The sequence below is a fragment of the Physella acuta genome, unplaced genomic scaffold, assembly GCF_028476545.2.
Source record: "Physella acuta isolate Inbredline_101_S28 unplaced genomic scaffold, ASM2847654v3 ptg001304l, whole genome shotgun sequence".
NCBI lineage: Eukaryota > Metazoa > Mollusca > Gastropoda > Physidae > Physella > Physella acuta.
Genome location: NW_026732819.1, coordinates 159,915 through 177,735, shown reverse-complemented (window position 1 = coordinate 177,735; position 17,821 = coordinate 159,915). Strand labels below are relative to the sequence as shown.

Below are 17,821 nucleotides of genomic sequence, written 5' to 3'. Positions count from 1 at the left end.
TAACCACCCTAACCACAACCAACCAAAACACAAAAAAGCGCAAACACAACACAAACACAAATGAAAACACAAAATCCAACGCAAAGACAAACCCAACCACAAACACAAGGAAAACACAAACGCAAACAAAAATGCAAACGAAAACAAACACAAACCCAACCACAAATGCAAACCCAAACTCAAACCCAAAGAAAACACAAACGCAAACATAACATAAACGCATAGTGCTCATATTCTAGCCCGGAGCGCCAAATTGCACCATGCTGAGGCGCTGGCTGAACCGCCTGATTCAACTTAGTAAACGACTATAGTACCCCAACTTATTCTTAGTCTTATTACAAACATACAGAATTAAACTTTTTATATTAGATTTTTATGTTTTGTCTTAAAATGATCTCATCCATTGAATAATAACTGTTTTCACGGAGGGTGTGCCCTTTCCACCTCCACTTCTTTTCTCTTATTCCATTCTCCACTGGGAGCCTACTTGTCTGCATCATCTCTCACGTTATATTTTATATGCTCCCTGGCCTATGTACCTTCAAAGTCCAGTGTAAAGTATCTTAAAAACATGTTTTGAGCCCTTGGAGTTTGTATTAAATCCATAAATCCTTTTCATCCCTATCCCGCACTAAGTCAGTAAAGTACGTCACTATAGAGGTAGCCTATATTGTAAATGTTTGCTTGCATTGTTTAGTATGGAGGTTTATATTTAGATTGCACTAGAATACCCGTCATCCGTTGGATAACTGTGGGTTTCGGGGGTCATCCATCAAAAAACATCACGTCTGTCACTCAGAGGCATAGCGACCCTTCCCGGCGCCCGGGGACAAAGTTTTCGATTTGAACCCCCCCCCCTCAAACTTTTGATGTGCACCCCCCCCCCCCCCACTCAAACTTTCGATTTGAACCCCCCTCAACCTATCAATTTATTTTTCCAAACCATTTTGGCGCCCCAACATATGTCCCCCCCCCCTTCCCCCCTCCACCTCCCCACCCCCCCCTTCCCCCCCCCCGCCTCCCCTCCCCACCCCCCGCCTCCCCTCCCCACCCCCCGCCTCCCCTCCCCTACCGCCCCCCCCCCCCCCTCCTCGGTACGCTACTGCAGTGTCACTTATCGTCACAAAAAACAGACCCCACATTCAAATATATGTTTTTTTATCTTTTAAAAACACCGAAAACACCGATTTCGGACTATCCCTTCATAAACTGACGTCACAGGTGACCTACTCAACTCTACTTCACCTGCCCAGTGTCCTGCCAAGTCTCAGACAACATGTTTTTATCGTTTAAAAAACAATTCCAGCCGAGCATGTATCTGACCACACTATCCTTTCATATGCTTAGGACAAAGAAACAGATGAACTCTACTTCACCTGCCCTGTATCTTGCCAAGTTCAGATAGGCAACGTTATCATTCACATCTAAAAAAAAAATTGAAAAAAAAAATTTCATTGACATATTGGTCTAGAACCCGTGCCTCCTGCATGAGAGCTGGCTACGCTACCATTTTAGCTATTTACTCGTGACGTCACAAGTGAATTTTTATACTATACTATGTGTCTCCTTATGCAACTTGATTTACGCGTATAGATTCTAGATCTAGATCTAAAAATAAGTCTAGTAGTACTAACTTTCAAATTAAATTTTATCTTAAATAAGCCAAACAAAGATTTATATAAAATAATTAAGGCCTGAAATAGATTCTAGATGTAGAATTTACATTGAATCTAGTGACCTACATCTAGGCTAGATCTAGATCTAGATCTAGGCTAGATTCATAAATTTCCTTCGATAGCTGATCTTTAGATCTAGAGAAATTTATCGTAAAACTAAATGAAAAAGACAGTTGAAAATTGATATAAGTGTTGGAACGTAATAAATACAGCAAACGGACGTATTGTTAAAGTTATGACCGACAGAAAATTAGATTTAGAACGCGTTAAACTTTTGAATGGGAACACAATTTTCTTCAATAGACGCCGCCATTTTATTGTACTAAAGAGTAAACAAAAACCTGTGACGTCACGGTCCCGCCGAGTCTAGTGGCTTTTCAAATATTTTTAAAAAAAATGGGTTATTCTGCATAGGAATAAATCAATAAATTAATTAACGTCTTTAAATAAATTTGTGATCAACAGTCTGTCTGCATTAAAAAATTATTCTCTACCTGCATACCATTTTACAGCTTTCCAGATAGAGTCGAACATATCACAATTTTCGATCAGGCAAACAAATAAATATTCAAACATGTAAACAAAGTTGACTTTTAGTAGTATATAGATGTTGAGATATGAAAAACTTGCCAGATTTTTACTTGCCTGAAGAACTCAATGTGCGCAGAACAAATTGGGTACCAAAGTTTACCCACACAAATTAATCCACACATAAAAGAATATACAAAAATGATCCCCTCACACACAAATACACAGAAAGATACCCATACAAATTAATCCAAAACACAGTTTAAATTAACATTTCTTTAATTTGTAATTTTAGTGGTTTTCAATAGTACGGTAATCACCAAACATACACTCAAGCATTTATTAACGAGATAAAACTCACTCCTGGTACTTAATTATAGCAATTAAATTAGCAGCTAATTAGTGGCCACAGAACTTTATCTTGCATCAGCTTTCAAAAACATTTCAACCAAACAAAACTGCAAAATGTACAATATTTAAAATGTGTACAAAAACAAATGTTATTGTTCAAAAGCAACCAGCAGCTTCAAAATTAGTTTGAATCACTGATACTGTGAATAAACAATTCTATAAAATAGTTAGACTAGTGTTGTCATGGCAATGGCTAAAACATTCCAGCACAAAGTGCTGATGACAAAAAAGTAAATTGTCTTTTTTTTTTGTCTTTTAAGCAAACAATATTTCTTTACAAAATAAATTAAAGCATAACTTCAAATTTTTCTCACATAAGCATAAGTCAATCGCCATAGTTATTGTAAAACAAACTAAACAGTTTTAGGTGCTGGAGGTAACTGCAGCCCACATGACTCTTTTGTCCATTTGCAACATTAATTATTACAACAGTGTACTATTTATAGTCTTGAGGTAAACATTAGACGCATTTTTATCCAGTATTTGAGATTTTACAAAAATATTCATCATGCTTATATACGAGAAACAAGATCAAGTAGGTGGTCAACAAAGAAAGGAAATCAACAAAGAAAGAAAGGTGATCAACATAGAAAAGTGGTCAACTTACAAAGAAAGATGGTCAACCAACAAAGAAAGATGGTCAACCAACAAAGAAAGGTAACAAATTCAACATCGCTGGTACTCATCTTTCACACTTAGACAACAAAGAGCAAAAGGTGAAGTATACAAACAGTTTTTTAATAATGAATCTAAACTAATGTATGATGCAACAATTACCAATCAAAATGAGTTTGATGCATGTTTTACAATCCACATTAGATAAAGAATTTTTTATCTATTACATAGTAATCAGAAGATTTGAAGATGGAGAAACTGAAAGACCCTCATAATTTTTATCCTCATAAAAAATAAATTGGATGAAATCCAGGATGCTATATAATTTATTAATCAATTTTTAAAATAAATCTTAAATTTCCCAAATAGAATATTTCACCTGAGCTTTGTTTAAGCTTCAAACTAGACACATTGAAGTGTGAATTAACTGCAACAAGAACTTAATTGTAGCCGCTGGTCCAGTACAAAATCAAGATAATATTATATTCTCTTATTACAGCTGAGAAGATGGTCAAATTGTTAAAGGATATCATACATTTTAAACAAGTTTTGATAAGATGAGTATCTGGTTGTTTCACAAACATTCACATACACTACGCTCTGTTTTATCCACATACCCTTGGAAAATATTTGTGGATTGTACATAAGCATTCTAAATACTAAGCAGTTAAAATAATATGTAAACCAGGACTAGAGACAGCTTGCAAATGGAAGATAAACACACACACACCACAATCTCTTTTTAACCATCAAATCATAACAGATAAACATCTCTCTCACACACACACACACCTCAGTCTTTGGATCACAGACACACTTTGTGCTCAGGGGAGGGCACTCCCATCGCAGCAATAATAAAGGGAGCAAACTCAAAGGCTGCTGGATTAAAACCAACAAACCATATCACAGAGATAAACAGTATACTAGGTCATAAGTAAACTGCATAAAAAAAAAACATGCAATGAAAACAATAAATAAAACATTTTTTTTAAAAATAACAATGTTCAAGAAGGACCACCCCAGCCTCTTCAAACAATTAAAAACCCAATGAAAGCCAGTTTTCCTGCAACTTAGTTACCCCATCTGAACCTTGCAGCAACAATATTAAAACTACACAACTTTTTATAATAAGCTTATAATCTTCTAGCACAAGTAAACTAGAAAATGTAATAAAATTATTACCAAGTATTCCAAAAGTGCAGTAAAATAACAGTTACATTTAGATTAGAAATAGTTTATGCAAAGAAAATGCAAGTATTTAAAGCTGGTAAATTCATATATGTATTGGTTTTGTTGATTTTGTTTGAACTTAAAAATAAAACAAGTTTTAGATTACAGAAGCAGTAAAATGTTTTTTTTATAATTTACAAGAAAGACAAATGTACAAAATCTGGCATTGTACATCAAAAACATAAAAAATTTTAACATTATTTTGATTTGTTAAACAAACTTAAAACTATCTCAGACACAGCAATATTTTAAGTACAAATTAATTAGCTCTGTAAATTATAATACGGGCTATTTCAATTCCTATAGGGAGCAACTCAACAGTAACACTAATACTCTTCAGGTTGTGTTTTCCTGCATTACTGCTTGTCATCACAATGGTGTTGGAATGATGGGTTTAAATTTGCCATGTTTACTGAATGTCAGTGTTAGGGTAGGAATGCCAAAACCTGCCTACTACAAGTTTGTGTTTTACAATCTGCCTTAATACAACAACAAAAAAATGTTTTGTTTGCCTGAAACAAAATGACTCAATACATTTACACCAAAAAATAAAAAACATGTCATTTCAAATGACATTTTGGATGACTATTTGGCATGTGTCAAATGACCAAGTCAAAAGCTGGCTTAACCCTTAAAGCATGCGCCATGTGGCCTTACGCATTATAAGTTATGTAACAGCAAAGCCACGATCATGGCTTGGCGCGCTTAAAGGGTTAAAGGACAAGATCAGAATCACTTTTGATCATCTTTTGATAGTCGTGACCTTTGATCTCACCATCAGAGCAACCCATCTGACCAGACGACATGTGGTCACCACAGTTCTCCACTGGACACAAGCTCTGGGTCATCAGGCGGTCGTCGTACAGCGACAGACGGCCTTTCTTAAACGAGACCGGGGTTTTGATTCTGCGTCTGATTTTCTCACTAGACTCTGATCTGTCTTTGAGACCAGCACCTTTGGCCATGGCGCTCTCACCTGAGTCATTGGGCATGCATTGTGTGCTGACTTTGTTACCTTGACAACTGTTTGTGCTGGCTGAGTTGACCGTTGAGCTCCTGTATGAGCTAACAGCAACAGAGGGAGCAACCACGTGACCTGGTCTGGCTGTTGGCTGAAACATGGGCGAGCTCTTATCAAGAGTTATATTGGGTACGACTATCGGAAGGGTACCGTTTTCATCCAGCTTTGGCCGGTGGGGCGTAGAGTGGACTGGTCTGCTCCTTCCGTAGTTATGCCCCTTGAGGGACAAAGATTTAGGTCTATGTTTATTGAAACTTTTGTCGGATTCTTGCCAAAACTGATCTTGACCGGCAGTGTTGCAGGCAGCTGCCGGCCAGCCTAGGTCTGTCACACTCTTTGACTGACCAGCGTTGTGGCTGCCGTCAGACTGCCGCCCCAAGTCTGTGACACTCTGGGACTGAGATAGTTTGGCGGGCTGGGGGAGCTTGCGGGTGCCACTGTTTGAACCTTCACCCCTTGATGGCTTCCCTTGTTGGCTAGACAGATGTCGAGACCCGCGGCTAGAATCTTTTGAAAGACTTTTTTCCCTAATGTGGATATTTAACATGACAGAGTTCCCCCCCTTGGTGTCCTGGTGGTAGTTTTCAAAAGCAGGATTTGAACCAGCAGCAGCACCAGCAGGCTCATGAACATTTTTCTTACCGTGAGCCGCAACTGATTTATTAATGGGAGCAATGGTTTTATTCTGGGGCGACTGCACCCCTCCGTTCATTTCTGAATCGTCCAATGGGGCAAACGCAATTTTTGACAGGCTCAAGTTGGGTGCTAGTTCTTTGATGTCCACGCTGGAGTTTGAAGAAGAGTTGGAGTTGTGGCTTGAGGACTGGCCAAAGCTGCTGACTGAGCTTGACCCTTGTTTAACTGACCTTTCAACACACACTGTTTCTGCCTGGTCGCTGCTTACAAGCTGACCAGGAGGGCGAATGGATCCGTAATCTTTGGCTGACCGACCAGCGGACAAGTTTTGTAGGGGTAGCGCTTTATCCTGTTCAAGTTCAGAGGAGAAATAGCACTGGTCATTGGAGGCTGTGTGGCCAGGTTTTGGAAAAAGTGATGGTGATGGCAGCTCTTCATGGCACGTGTTGCCAAGTAGGCCAAGCCTCATGACATTGGTGGCAGAGAGCCTCGACTGGGCTAGTCCACTTGTCACGGCAGTCTGCCCCTCAGGGTCACTACAAGCCTTGGACACTGGTGACCCGTTGATCATCTCAACCGCCAAAATAACCGGTTGGTTTAGGTTACTGTTCTGTGGATTTCTTCCGATGGGGCTTGCCTCGAGGCCGCTGTTGATGTACTGCCCAGGGGCGCTTGTCCCTGACTCGGCCACCTGACTCTTCTTGTGCTTGCCAAACATCAGTTTTGTAAACTTATTCCCCAGGTCCATAGGCCGGATCAGCTTGCTGAGCTTGTGCTTCAATGACTTAGAATGGATTTCTTTTTCAGCAACTCTTTGGCTGGGATCTGCTTGAGGACTGCCATCCTCACCTTGAAGTCGTAGGTAGGAATTCCTGTTGTTGCTTATGTTGGCCAACTTCGGCCGGGTCAGATTTGGGGCCGCAGATGCCACGCCCTCCCCGTGAACATGGTTCTGTAAATAAGGAATGGGCATGTTACGCGGGTGACTGTGCTGGTGGCTCAGGGCGTCGTTCTGGACCAGCGATGATGATTCAACCGCGTCGTAACCATCAAAGCTACCCCCTGTGCTTGGGTTGGGAGGTGCGCTCTGTGTACTGACCCGTCTCGTACAACTTGATGTATTCCCACCCTGGTTCTGCTCCTCTGGTCCAACAAGCCTATTCCCAGAAACTGTCAGCTCTTCGTCACTGCGCTTGTGTGTGTTCCTCTGCGCAGTGGGGTTCCTCCCTTGGTTAGGGTGTAGAATAACAGCCTTGTTTTTGGCCAGCATGATGTTATTGGCCTTCAGTGGGGTTTGGTTGGCCCTGTCTGTGGTGTCAGTGGAAGGGGTGGTTGGCAGGATGGTATCAACCGTGGACTCGGACATGCTCTGGTCTTTGAGGTCCATGCTGCTGCCCTCGCCCAGCACCTGACTGCTGCCCATCAGGGGACACACAACATCTGTGTCCGAATCCTCGTCAGCTTTACGCCTCAGGCTATTCAAAATCACCGGTGAAGTTTTCTCAATGTCCACTCCCTGAATATTGGCTTCATTGTTCCGGTCAACATACGAAGGTATGTATGAGGAACCATTTGAAACCACGGTCGCACAGTTGTGGATGTTGGAGTTTTCAGTGATGTTCATGGTGGCGTTGAGAGTGGGCGTGACGCCCCGGTGCTTGGTCCCGTGGAACCAGAGTGAGGAAATGTCCGAGACCCTCTCCTGCACACACAGCGCAGTCAGGCGAGCTTCAGCATCAGAGTCCCAGCAGTCCTCAATGGTTTCTTTCAGACAGCGAACAGCCTAGAGAAAGAAATTTCTAATCAGATACACGTAACACCTTATAAAATTCACAATTGTTTTGGTTTTAATATCCATTAGTTATACCACTGTATTCAAATTGCTGATATAGATAGTTCAATAGTAAGATAAGATATAGAACCAAGCTTGATGTCAATGTTTAGGCCCCCTTTAAAAATTAAACAAATTTTTTAGCAGTGGTATAGCTAATGCCGATGTATTATTATGTCTGGTGTGTAACCTATATGAAAGTCTGGTTAATACTGTGACAAAACTGACTATCTATTGTTATAATAGCTGGACAAAATCTAACTTTCTGTGTAAAGTAAATTCTTATTACTACTTTAAGTGACTATCTACTTTAATAATAAAAAGGATAAAATCTACAATCTATAGCTATTTGTCTGTGTAAAGTAAATTCTTATTACTACTTTAAGTGACTATCTACTTTAATAATAAAAAGGATAAAATCTACAATCTATAGCTATTTGTCTGTGTAAAGTAAATTCTTATTACTACTTTAAGTGACTATCTACTTTAATAATAAAAAGGATAAAATCTACAATCTATAGCTATTTGTCTGTGTAAAGTAAATTCTTATTACTACTTTAAGTGACTCTCTACTTTAATAATAAAAAGGATAAAATCTACAATCTATAGCTATTTGTCTGTGTAAAGTAAATTCTTATTACTACTTTAAGTGACTATCTACTTTAATAATAAAAAGGATAAAATCTACAATCTATAGCTATTTGTCTGTGTAAAGTAAATTCTTATTACTACTTTAAGTGACTATCTACTTTAATAATAAAAAGGATAAAATCTACAATCTATAGCTATTTGTCTGTGTAAAGTAAATTCTTATTACTACTTTAAGTGACTATCTACTTTAATAATAAAAAGGATAAAATCTACAATCTATAGCTATTTGTCTGTGTAAAGTAAAATCTTGTTACTACTTTAAGTGACTATCTACTTTAATAATAAAAAGGATAAAATCTACAATCTATAGCTATTTGTCTGTGTAAAGTAAAATCTTGTTACTACTTTAAGTGACTATCTACTTTAATAATAAAAAGGATAAAATCTACAATCTATAGCTATTTGTCTGTGTAAAGTAAAATCTTGTTACTACTTTAAGTGACTATCTACTTTAATAATAAAAAGGATAAAATCTACAATCTATAGCTATTTGTCTGTGTAAAGTAAAATCTTGTTACTACTTTAAGTGACTATCTACTTTAATAATAAATTGATAAAATCTACAAACAGGGTTCGAATCTTTCCAAACTTCTGGCAACTTTGGTCTTGTTTTGTACTTGACCACTAGGATCTGCATGTCTTCAAACGTTGGATGTGGCCCCTTCTCTGCTTGATAGGGCAGCTGATACTCAGGTACTGGGGCTCCTGTAAATGAGATTTAAATCATAGGTCATGTGGGGAACAGAGCAGCTTAGCAGTTAAAAATCTTTATTAGCAAAAACTGGTCACGTTTATTAAAAGTCATGTTTATTTTTTATTTTATTAATTAAATTTTTATTTTAAATCAAAATTTTTGTCTGTGAATATATTTTCACTTGATTTTTAAGTTTTTTGAGAGAAATCGTACATAAACTACAGCGCTTTGTAGTTTTAATTTACCTTGATAAAGGTCGACACACCGAGAGGCCACCTCCCACATAACCAGGCCGAGAGCGTAGACGTCTATCTGTTTCAGGGATGCTTCACAGTCTCTAAGGTTTACAGCCCCATCAAATACTTCTGGTGCCATGTACCTCAAAGTACCAACCTAAAGGAAAAAATAATATCACATACATGTAGCGCCATGTACCTCAAAGTACCAACCTAATAAAAGCAATAATACTTTCTTCTTTTTTGTTCTGAATTGTAACACACTCAAGTATTACATGTCAACGTGTTATGCACCATATAGGTCGTTGACTCAAATCTCAGCATGCTTTTCCTTATGTTTCATTTCATACCCTCTGTCTATTCAAGAACAAACTACAGGGCAGAAGTTGTTTGATTTCGGAGTTTTCTCTCCTAGATGAGATGCTGTCCCACACTATCGAGCCTCAACTGCCTGAGGGTACAAACTCAGGACTGTCCAGTTAAGCAACCATGAGCTTTACCGGCCGGATCAAGCCAATCCACAACAATATCAAAAACATCTTGAGCCATACCCCTCTGATTGCTCACATTATCAAACCAATGCTATCCTATAATCAATCAATCCTACATTACAAATGATATTACTTAAAGACTGTTATAGTGATATCAGGGAAGGCAGACAGATTAGGCATCACACACACAATACAAATGGTGGTTCTCACATCTGCTAAAGAGGCCTGCTCAGCATTCTCCGCCACTCCATTTTTTATGATCTTTGAGCCCATCATCCCCACAGCAAACCCCAGGTCAGCAACAACACAGGTTAAATCTGGACCAACCAAAATGTTGCGCGTGTTCAAATCCCTGTGGGCCATGGCTGGCTTGAACAAGCCTATGGACAGAAGTTTTGAAAGCTTAAGTACAAAATGTAGAAGTGCTCTGTGATGTATGATAAATAATGCAAACTGTGAAGTGAATCTGACTAGTGATTTAAATACTAAGTTGGTGATTTAAATATTAAGTTGGTGATTTAAATATTAAGTTGGTGATTTAAATATTAAGTTGATGATTTAAATATTAAGTTGGTGATTTAGCTAGTATGTTGAACTATTTACAACAGTGTAAAATGACACAGTAATCTGACTATTTACCAACAGTGTAAAATGCCACAGTAATCTGTCTATTTACCAATAGTGTAAAATGACACAGTAATCTGTCTATTTACCAATAGTGTAAAATGCCAAGGTAATCATCTATTTACCAACAATGTAAAATGCCACGGTAATCTATTTACCAACAATGTAAAATGTCACAGTAATCTGACTATTTACCAACAATGTAAAATGCCACGGTAATCTATTTACCAACAGTGTAAAATGCCACGGTAATCTATTTACCAACAATGTAAAATGTCACAGTAATCTGACAATTTACCAACAGTGTAAAATGCCAAGGTAATCTATTTAAATATTAAGTTGGTGATTTAGCTAGTATGTTGAACTATTTACAACAGTGTAAAATGACACAGTAACCTGACTATTTACCAACAGTGTAAAATGTCACAGTAATCTGACTATTTACCAACAGTGTAAAATGCCACGGTAATCTGACTATTTACCAACAATGTAAAATGTCACAGTAATCTGACTATTTACCAACAGTGTAAAATGCCACGGTAATCTATTTACCAACAATGTAAAATGCCACGGTAATCTATTTACCAACAGTGTAAAATGCCAAGGTAATCTGACTATTCACCAACAATGTAAAATGCCACGGTAATCTGACTATTCACTAAGTGTTAAAGGTCAAGTTAATCTGTAAACAGTGGCAGTCCGAATAAAACAAAAAGCAAGAGAACCAACCTCCCTTCTGTATGTCTGTATGTAAATAAGCCAAGCCCTTGGCTATCCCCAGACACATATGACACAGCGTGTACCAGTCAATAGTGTTGTGCTTTAAATAACTGGTCAGTGACCCCAGGGTCATGTACTCCGTGACAATGACAAACTGGGTCATGTGGGTACCCGGGTCCTCCTGCTCCCTGGCCCCAAAGAACTTGACAATGTTAGGGTGCTCCATGAAAGGCTGTGTGAATGCATTCCTCTCATTGAAGTAGTACTGGGGTAAAGAAAGAACAGGCTGTTAGCTCTATCTGCTCAGTCTTATAAATTAATAAATTAAATTGGTAAACTAGTGTGCTTATAAACTATTATTACCTGTGAAAATGATAAAATAATTTATTCTTTTGCACCATTTTATTTATAATTAGAGAACGGTATATTTTTTTAAAAATTGGACGGCGTGGCCTAGTGGTAGAGAGCTAGACTGCTAACCAAAAGTCTCGAGTTCGAATCCGGGTTCAAGTCAGTAGAACTTCTATGAGGCCACCCAGCTCTGATGGGTACATAACTCATGTTAGGGGAAATAAAGGCGGCTGGGCATAGTGCTGACCATACTATCCCTTTATATGCCAAGGTCACTGAAACAGATGAACTCTACTTCATCTAACCCATGTGTCTTGGGCACGAATGGGGAAAAAGAAGAAGAAGACATAAAAGAATAACTTTTTAAAACTTTAGGAGTCTTATATGCTAAGTATTATAAGGCTTTTCTAGTGATGTAAAGCCCTTCAAAGCCATCCTATCAATAGTAGGTAAAGGGGCCTTCCTACTGGTGTTAAACAACATACATTTGGTGGCCTCGGCCATATACTGGTCTTAACTATGGCCTCAGCCATCCATTGACCTACCTGTCTATGATGGGGCTGATAAATTTTCACAGCCACCTCTTTGTTTCCTAGCCAGCCTTTCCTAACATCACTGTATTTACCTCGGACTAGCACCTCTTCTATCTGTGGGAAACAAGTTACCTCAGCTTATATCGTGAGCACAAAATAAATATATAAATATTTATAAAATATATAAATATTTATAACAAACATATAAATATTTATTAAATAAAGAAATATTTATAAAATAAACAAATATTTATAAAATGAACATAAATATTTATGTAATAAAATATTTATAGAATAAATACATAAATTTTTATAAAATACCAATATAAATTTTTAAACTAGCACTATCCACAACCCTTAAACAAGCTCCTACCTACATAACTGACAAATAACCAAGGTGCAGACCTTACTACTACTGTAACTAAATAAAGCTTATTATTATTATTCGTCACAAAAGAAGAAGAAGCCTTAACTAGAACCAATTCCCCAGCTGTTACACAAATCACCCCCCCCCCCACCTTCAGGTCATCCAGACTGAGCTGTGGTCCACCAGGTTTACTGTCCGTGTCCACCTTGACCACCGTGGAGGGTGGTGGGCTGACAGGCTTGGGTGTGATGTACAGCCTGTAGAGCAGGTAGCTGAAGACCACCACCACAGTCACAGACACCACCGACACAAGGGAGATGATGATGGTCTTTTTCTTGTAGCTCTGGTCATGATGAGGACCTACATTCAGGGAGGGGGTGGGGGGAGGTGATCCTATATCATTAGATATTTTAGTCAATAAAATTTAGAAAAAAACTAAAAAAAATAACTAGACTATAATCTAAAATAAACCGGGAGTGATCTCCCCTAAACTTTCTCGAATATTCTAATATAACACTACGGGGGATGGCAACTCGGGATATAGACTTCTAGACATGATTTTTAATCCATTTTAAATACTCAAATTTTTAAAAATAGAATATAATCTCGTAGAAAAAAGAAATGCACACCAAGTGAACGCTAAATAAAGATGTGCATAATAGTGCGCAATATTATTATTACTTTAAAAATTTACATGCGTTTTTGAGAAATCGGAAGTAGCGTAAATAAGTACTTCCGATAAACGGAAATTACTCAAAATTTGACAGAAGGTAGAGAATTAGATCTTCTACTTACATATCAAATTTCATTTATCTATCTGAAATAGAACTCAAGTTATAGGCTTTTGAAAAATTCAAAGTAGAAAAAGTACCACTTCCGGTTATCGGAAATCGCTCAAAAGTTGATACGGATCTACGATTTTGATAAAATACTTATATATGAAATTTCATCAACCTAGCTGTAACGGTACTCAAGTTATCGTGTTTACACACGGACACACACACGGACAGAATTGGATAATCTAGTTTTTCCAACTCCATTACGCATAAAACGCCCAAATTTTTATATATATCTGAGTTCATAATTTTTGCCCGATTAAAATAAGTCTTCTATATCCCGGATGTGATGAAGGACTGAGGAGTAAAACGGTGAAAACTGTCCAAATTTAATGTGATTTTTGTGCACGATTACAAGACTTTCTCTATACTTCGTATATACGAGAAAGTAAAAAACAAAAAACCACAGTTTTGACTGATTTCCCTTATGTATCTATGTATTTCCCTACCATCTGCCTTCCCTCAAGAATGACCACTGTCCTGGGACAATGTCCTCCCCCCCCCCCCCCCAAGAATTACCAGTGACCTGGGACAATGTCCCCTCCCCAAGAATGACCACTGACCTGGGACAATGTTCCCCCCCCCCAAGAATGACCACTGACCTGGGACAATATCCCCCCAAGAATGACCAATGACCTAGGACAATGTCCTACCTCCCCCAAGAATGACCACTGACCTGGGACAATGTCCCCCAAGAATGACCACTGACCTGTTGTCCCCCCAAGAATGACCACTGACCTGGGACAATGTCCCCCCAAGAATGACCACTGACCTGGGACAATGTCCCCCCAAGAATGACCACTGACCTGGGACAATGTCCCCCCAAGAATGACCACTGACCTGGGACAATGTCCCCCCAAGAATGACCACTGACCTGGGACAATGTCCCCCCAAGAATGACCACTGACCTGGGACAATGTCCACGGAGTGTGCAGGAACGCTGGGGACGTAGGCACTCTGGACGTTGGCGTTGCAGAGATGACCGGTACAGCAACAGAAGAGCGTGTTGAGGCGGGGCTGGTTCTCGGCGACACACACGTTCAGCCGACACTTGGACTCCTCGGACATGCGCCAGCAGCCTGGCAAGGAAACCAAAATCACTGGGTTCTTTTATACTGCTAATCATACATGCTACTTTACTTATTTACTTATGTAATCAATTCTTTTTAATGCTAAGTATTATTGCTACAATACTATCGGTGACATAAGTTATATTTTTCTTAATGCTAATCATATATATATATATATATATATATATATATATATATATATATATATATATATATATATATATATATATATATATATATTATTTACTAACTTATCACATTTCGTACTGCTGATCTTAGACGAACTGATCAATACTAGTTAATCAATACTGATTTAAACAGCGTCACAGTGTGGGTAGGTAGTTGGGGGTGGGGGGGTGACACCCTAACTAGTTTTACCTCACCAAGTGACTAGCGTTACCTCACCGAGTGATACCCGACCCAGTGACGCCCCTGAATTTATGTTATTACATTATTTACGGCTAATCACAGTTGCTATTTCATTCACTCGTTCTATCACATTTTTATCGCTCGTCTATCTCGCTAAAGCTAGGATTCTATTGGAAAAGTTAGTCATTTATTAGCCATACCCATAAACTCAAACATGGTTCGTGCGACAACGATACACTACCCTAATGGTTATGTAATCAGCTTTAGGTTAGGGTAGGGCTTAGGTTAGGAGTTAATGTTAGATATAGATCCTAGTTCTGCTCAGGCTTAACTTTGGGTTAACGTAATTTTTATAGCCATAATTGGTGATGCTAATTAAATAAAATTGAAGCTGGCTAATCGGCCAGTACAAAAATAAAGGAAAAACAAAACACAAAGTATGCTATAAATAACACTTGTGATACATTCAGCTACACCAACCCCCCCCCCCCCCCCTTCCCACCCAAACAAACACACTCATTGTCACAAGCACCGAAATATTCCAGGATCTCAATGCCAGATGTACAGGCATGATACAACAACAACAACAACCCACCTACCCACGCCATCAACCAATCTCAAAGACAGCAACTCACTGAAAAATATTTTTGTCTCGCCATCTACCGTTAATTTTTTAAATTTTCAAAGCAAACAACGATAAACCGTGGGCGTGCCGAGACAGTTCAACAAGAGGCTCCATTCATGCTCACACACAAAGCCCGTGCGTGTCTCACTCACGCACGCGCGAATCTGAGGCGCCACCGTACACCACGATTCACAAACCTAGCAGACGTCGCTGCTACATGTGCCATTTTTTTAACACTTTAATTTCTTTCTAAAACCCAGGCTCACATGCGCAATTAAATTTTAACGTTTGCTGATTCCCCATCTCCACTCCCTCCTTCCCCCACCTCACTCACACTCCTTTCACATCAAAACGCGTATTCTACCTACAACTGCACGTGATCTGTTAGCCCCTCAAACCCAGCCTCCCTTTACCCCTCACAAACTAGTCTCTTTTATCCCCACAGTATATCCCATGGATGAAATACACCCCCCCCCCGGTAATCGTCACCCTTCACCCTTATCTACGTTACAACCCAACAGTGAAACTAACACACAGTAGTATATGTATCCATATCACTCCATTCTCATTACCCATCCTTCCACTCTATTTTACCCCACAATATCTATAACCCCTAACTTCCCACCCAAAGTACCCCAACCTCTTTACCCCATAATCTATCCTACAACATATGTAGCCCCTATCTCCCCACTCCTTTACCCCATCCCCTATCCTACAATCCCTATAACCATATCTCCCTACCCCCATCACCTATCCTACAATCTCTATAACCCCCATCTCCCCATCCCCATTACCCCCACCCCATCACCTATCCTATAATAGCTATGACCCCTATCTCCTCACCCTCATTACTCCCCCCCCCCCCACCCCATGTATCCTACAATATCTATGACCCCTATCACCCCGACCCCTTTTACTAAACCACCTATCCTACAATATCTATAACCCCCGTCTCCTCGACCCCCATTACCTCCGACCCCTTTTACTAAACCATCTATCCTAAATTATCTATACTAGAACCTCTATCCCTACCCAACCCCCATTACATCCGACCCCTTTTAACCAACAATCTATCCTACAATATCTATAACCCCTATCTCCTCGACCCCCATTACCCCCGACCCCTTTTACTAAACCATCTATCCTACATTAACCCCTATCTCCCCCTAATCCACACGGGCTTGCGATGATGACGCCGTGTTTGTAAACGATGAAACGCCATTTGTATTTTCCTGCCAAAATAGAAGATAATATGGCGGAGAAGAGAGTCTGGGCCAGCCTGTACTGTCTTGTGTCTCTAACACCCCACGTGGCTGACAGTTCTATGGTAAACGGAAGCCGGCGTGTTGCGTGACGTAGCCAGTGAGCACATTTCAGCTATTTAAAAAAGAGCACTTGACAAATTTACAAAACAATGTTTTTCTCAACAGAGCTGTAGTGTCTACAATGAGGCAGATGTAACGACGTACTACCCCATCGCGACATATATCTTTATGTGCTCAATGGCGTATTATCTTGTGAGTGTAAAATATAGAGGTGGGGGGGGGGCCCTGGTAATCTGAATTACTTCCATATAACATTCAGCATTTGACGTTGATGACTAAGATCTATACAAAATCCGGGACCATGCAGTGTCAAACGAAATCACACTCGAATTTATTTTCTTGATAGAATTTTTTTTATTATATTAATAAAGTATCCCGAGATTAGCGCCCATTGATGGTCGGGTGCCTCGTCAGCAGTAAGTCTGGCTAAATAAATATGGATTTTGTTTTCACTTGATTTGAAAGCTGTGAAAGATTTGAAGTTTACAATCAATGAATGCAGGAAGACATTTAATGTAAAAGAACACGGTCCTCTAGAATAGATGATTAACTAATTGCTAAACTGATCTTATAACGGCAAGTGTGGTGTAGACATTTTGTAACAATAGACGAGAGACATGCATGCACTTATAGAGGGGAGTCATCGGTGGAGTCACATAGAAGAGTCAAACATGTAGTTATAGAGAGGAGTCATTGGTGGAGTCACATAGAAGAGTCATTGATGGATCACATGTCAGTAAAAGTGACTTTGCTTAGTGTCTTGCTTTGTCTACCCAATGAATGGCTGGCCAAGTCGAACCACAAAGTCCTCTATTCACATACCTGTATTTACAATATGAAAACTAACAAGTTCAAACCAGATGTCTTTCACACCATTACAAATATACAAGTCACATACTTCTGGTGCAGGTCTAGTTTTCGGCTTATCTGTTTAATACTATGATGAATGTAGGCCAACGTTTGTACTAATTTTTCTATGAA

The 17,821-nt window shown here is 39.1% G+C and overlaps 1 protein-coding gene across 2 annotated transcripts in view; it reads right to left on the bottom strand.

Moving 5' to 3' along the window:
* Nucleotides 1-3,667: 3,667 nt before the first annotated feature.
* The window catches only part of LOC131958235 (uncharacterized), a 49,041-nt gene continuing 34,887 nt past the window's right edge, over nt 3,668-17,821 (bottom strand). Inside the window, exons 3-10 of one of the 2 annotated variants that reach the window (XM_059323134.1) lie at nt 14,360-14,530; nt 12,767-13,008; nt 12,261-12,362; nt 11,374-11,629; nt 10,231-10,400; nt 9,539-9,686; nt 9,168-9,304; nt 3,668-7,900 (exon numbers count right to left, since the gene is read on the bottom strand). In XM_059323134.1, the coding sequence (XP_059179117.1) occupies nt 5,174-7,900; nt 9,168-9,304; nt 9,539-9,686; nt 10,231-10,400; nt 11,374-11,629; nt 12,261-12,362; nt 12,767-13,008; nt 14,360-14,530 (3,953 nt within the window). In that variant the 3' untranslated portion in view covers nt 3,668-5,173. The remainder of the gene's footprint in view (nt 7,901-9,167; nt 9,305-9,538; nt 9,687-10,230; nt 10,401-11,373; nt 11,630-12,260; nt 12,363-12,766; nt 13,009-14,359; nt 14,531-17,821) is intronic. The other variant, XM_059323135.1, reaches the window with a different exon arrangement.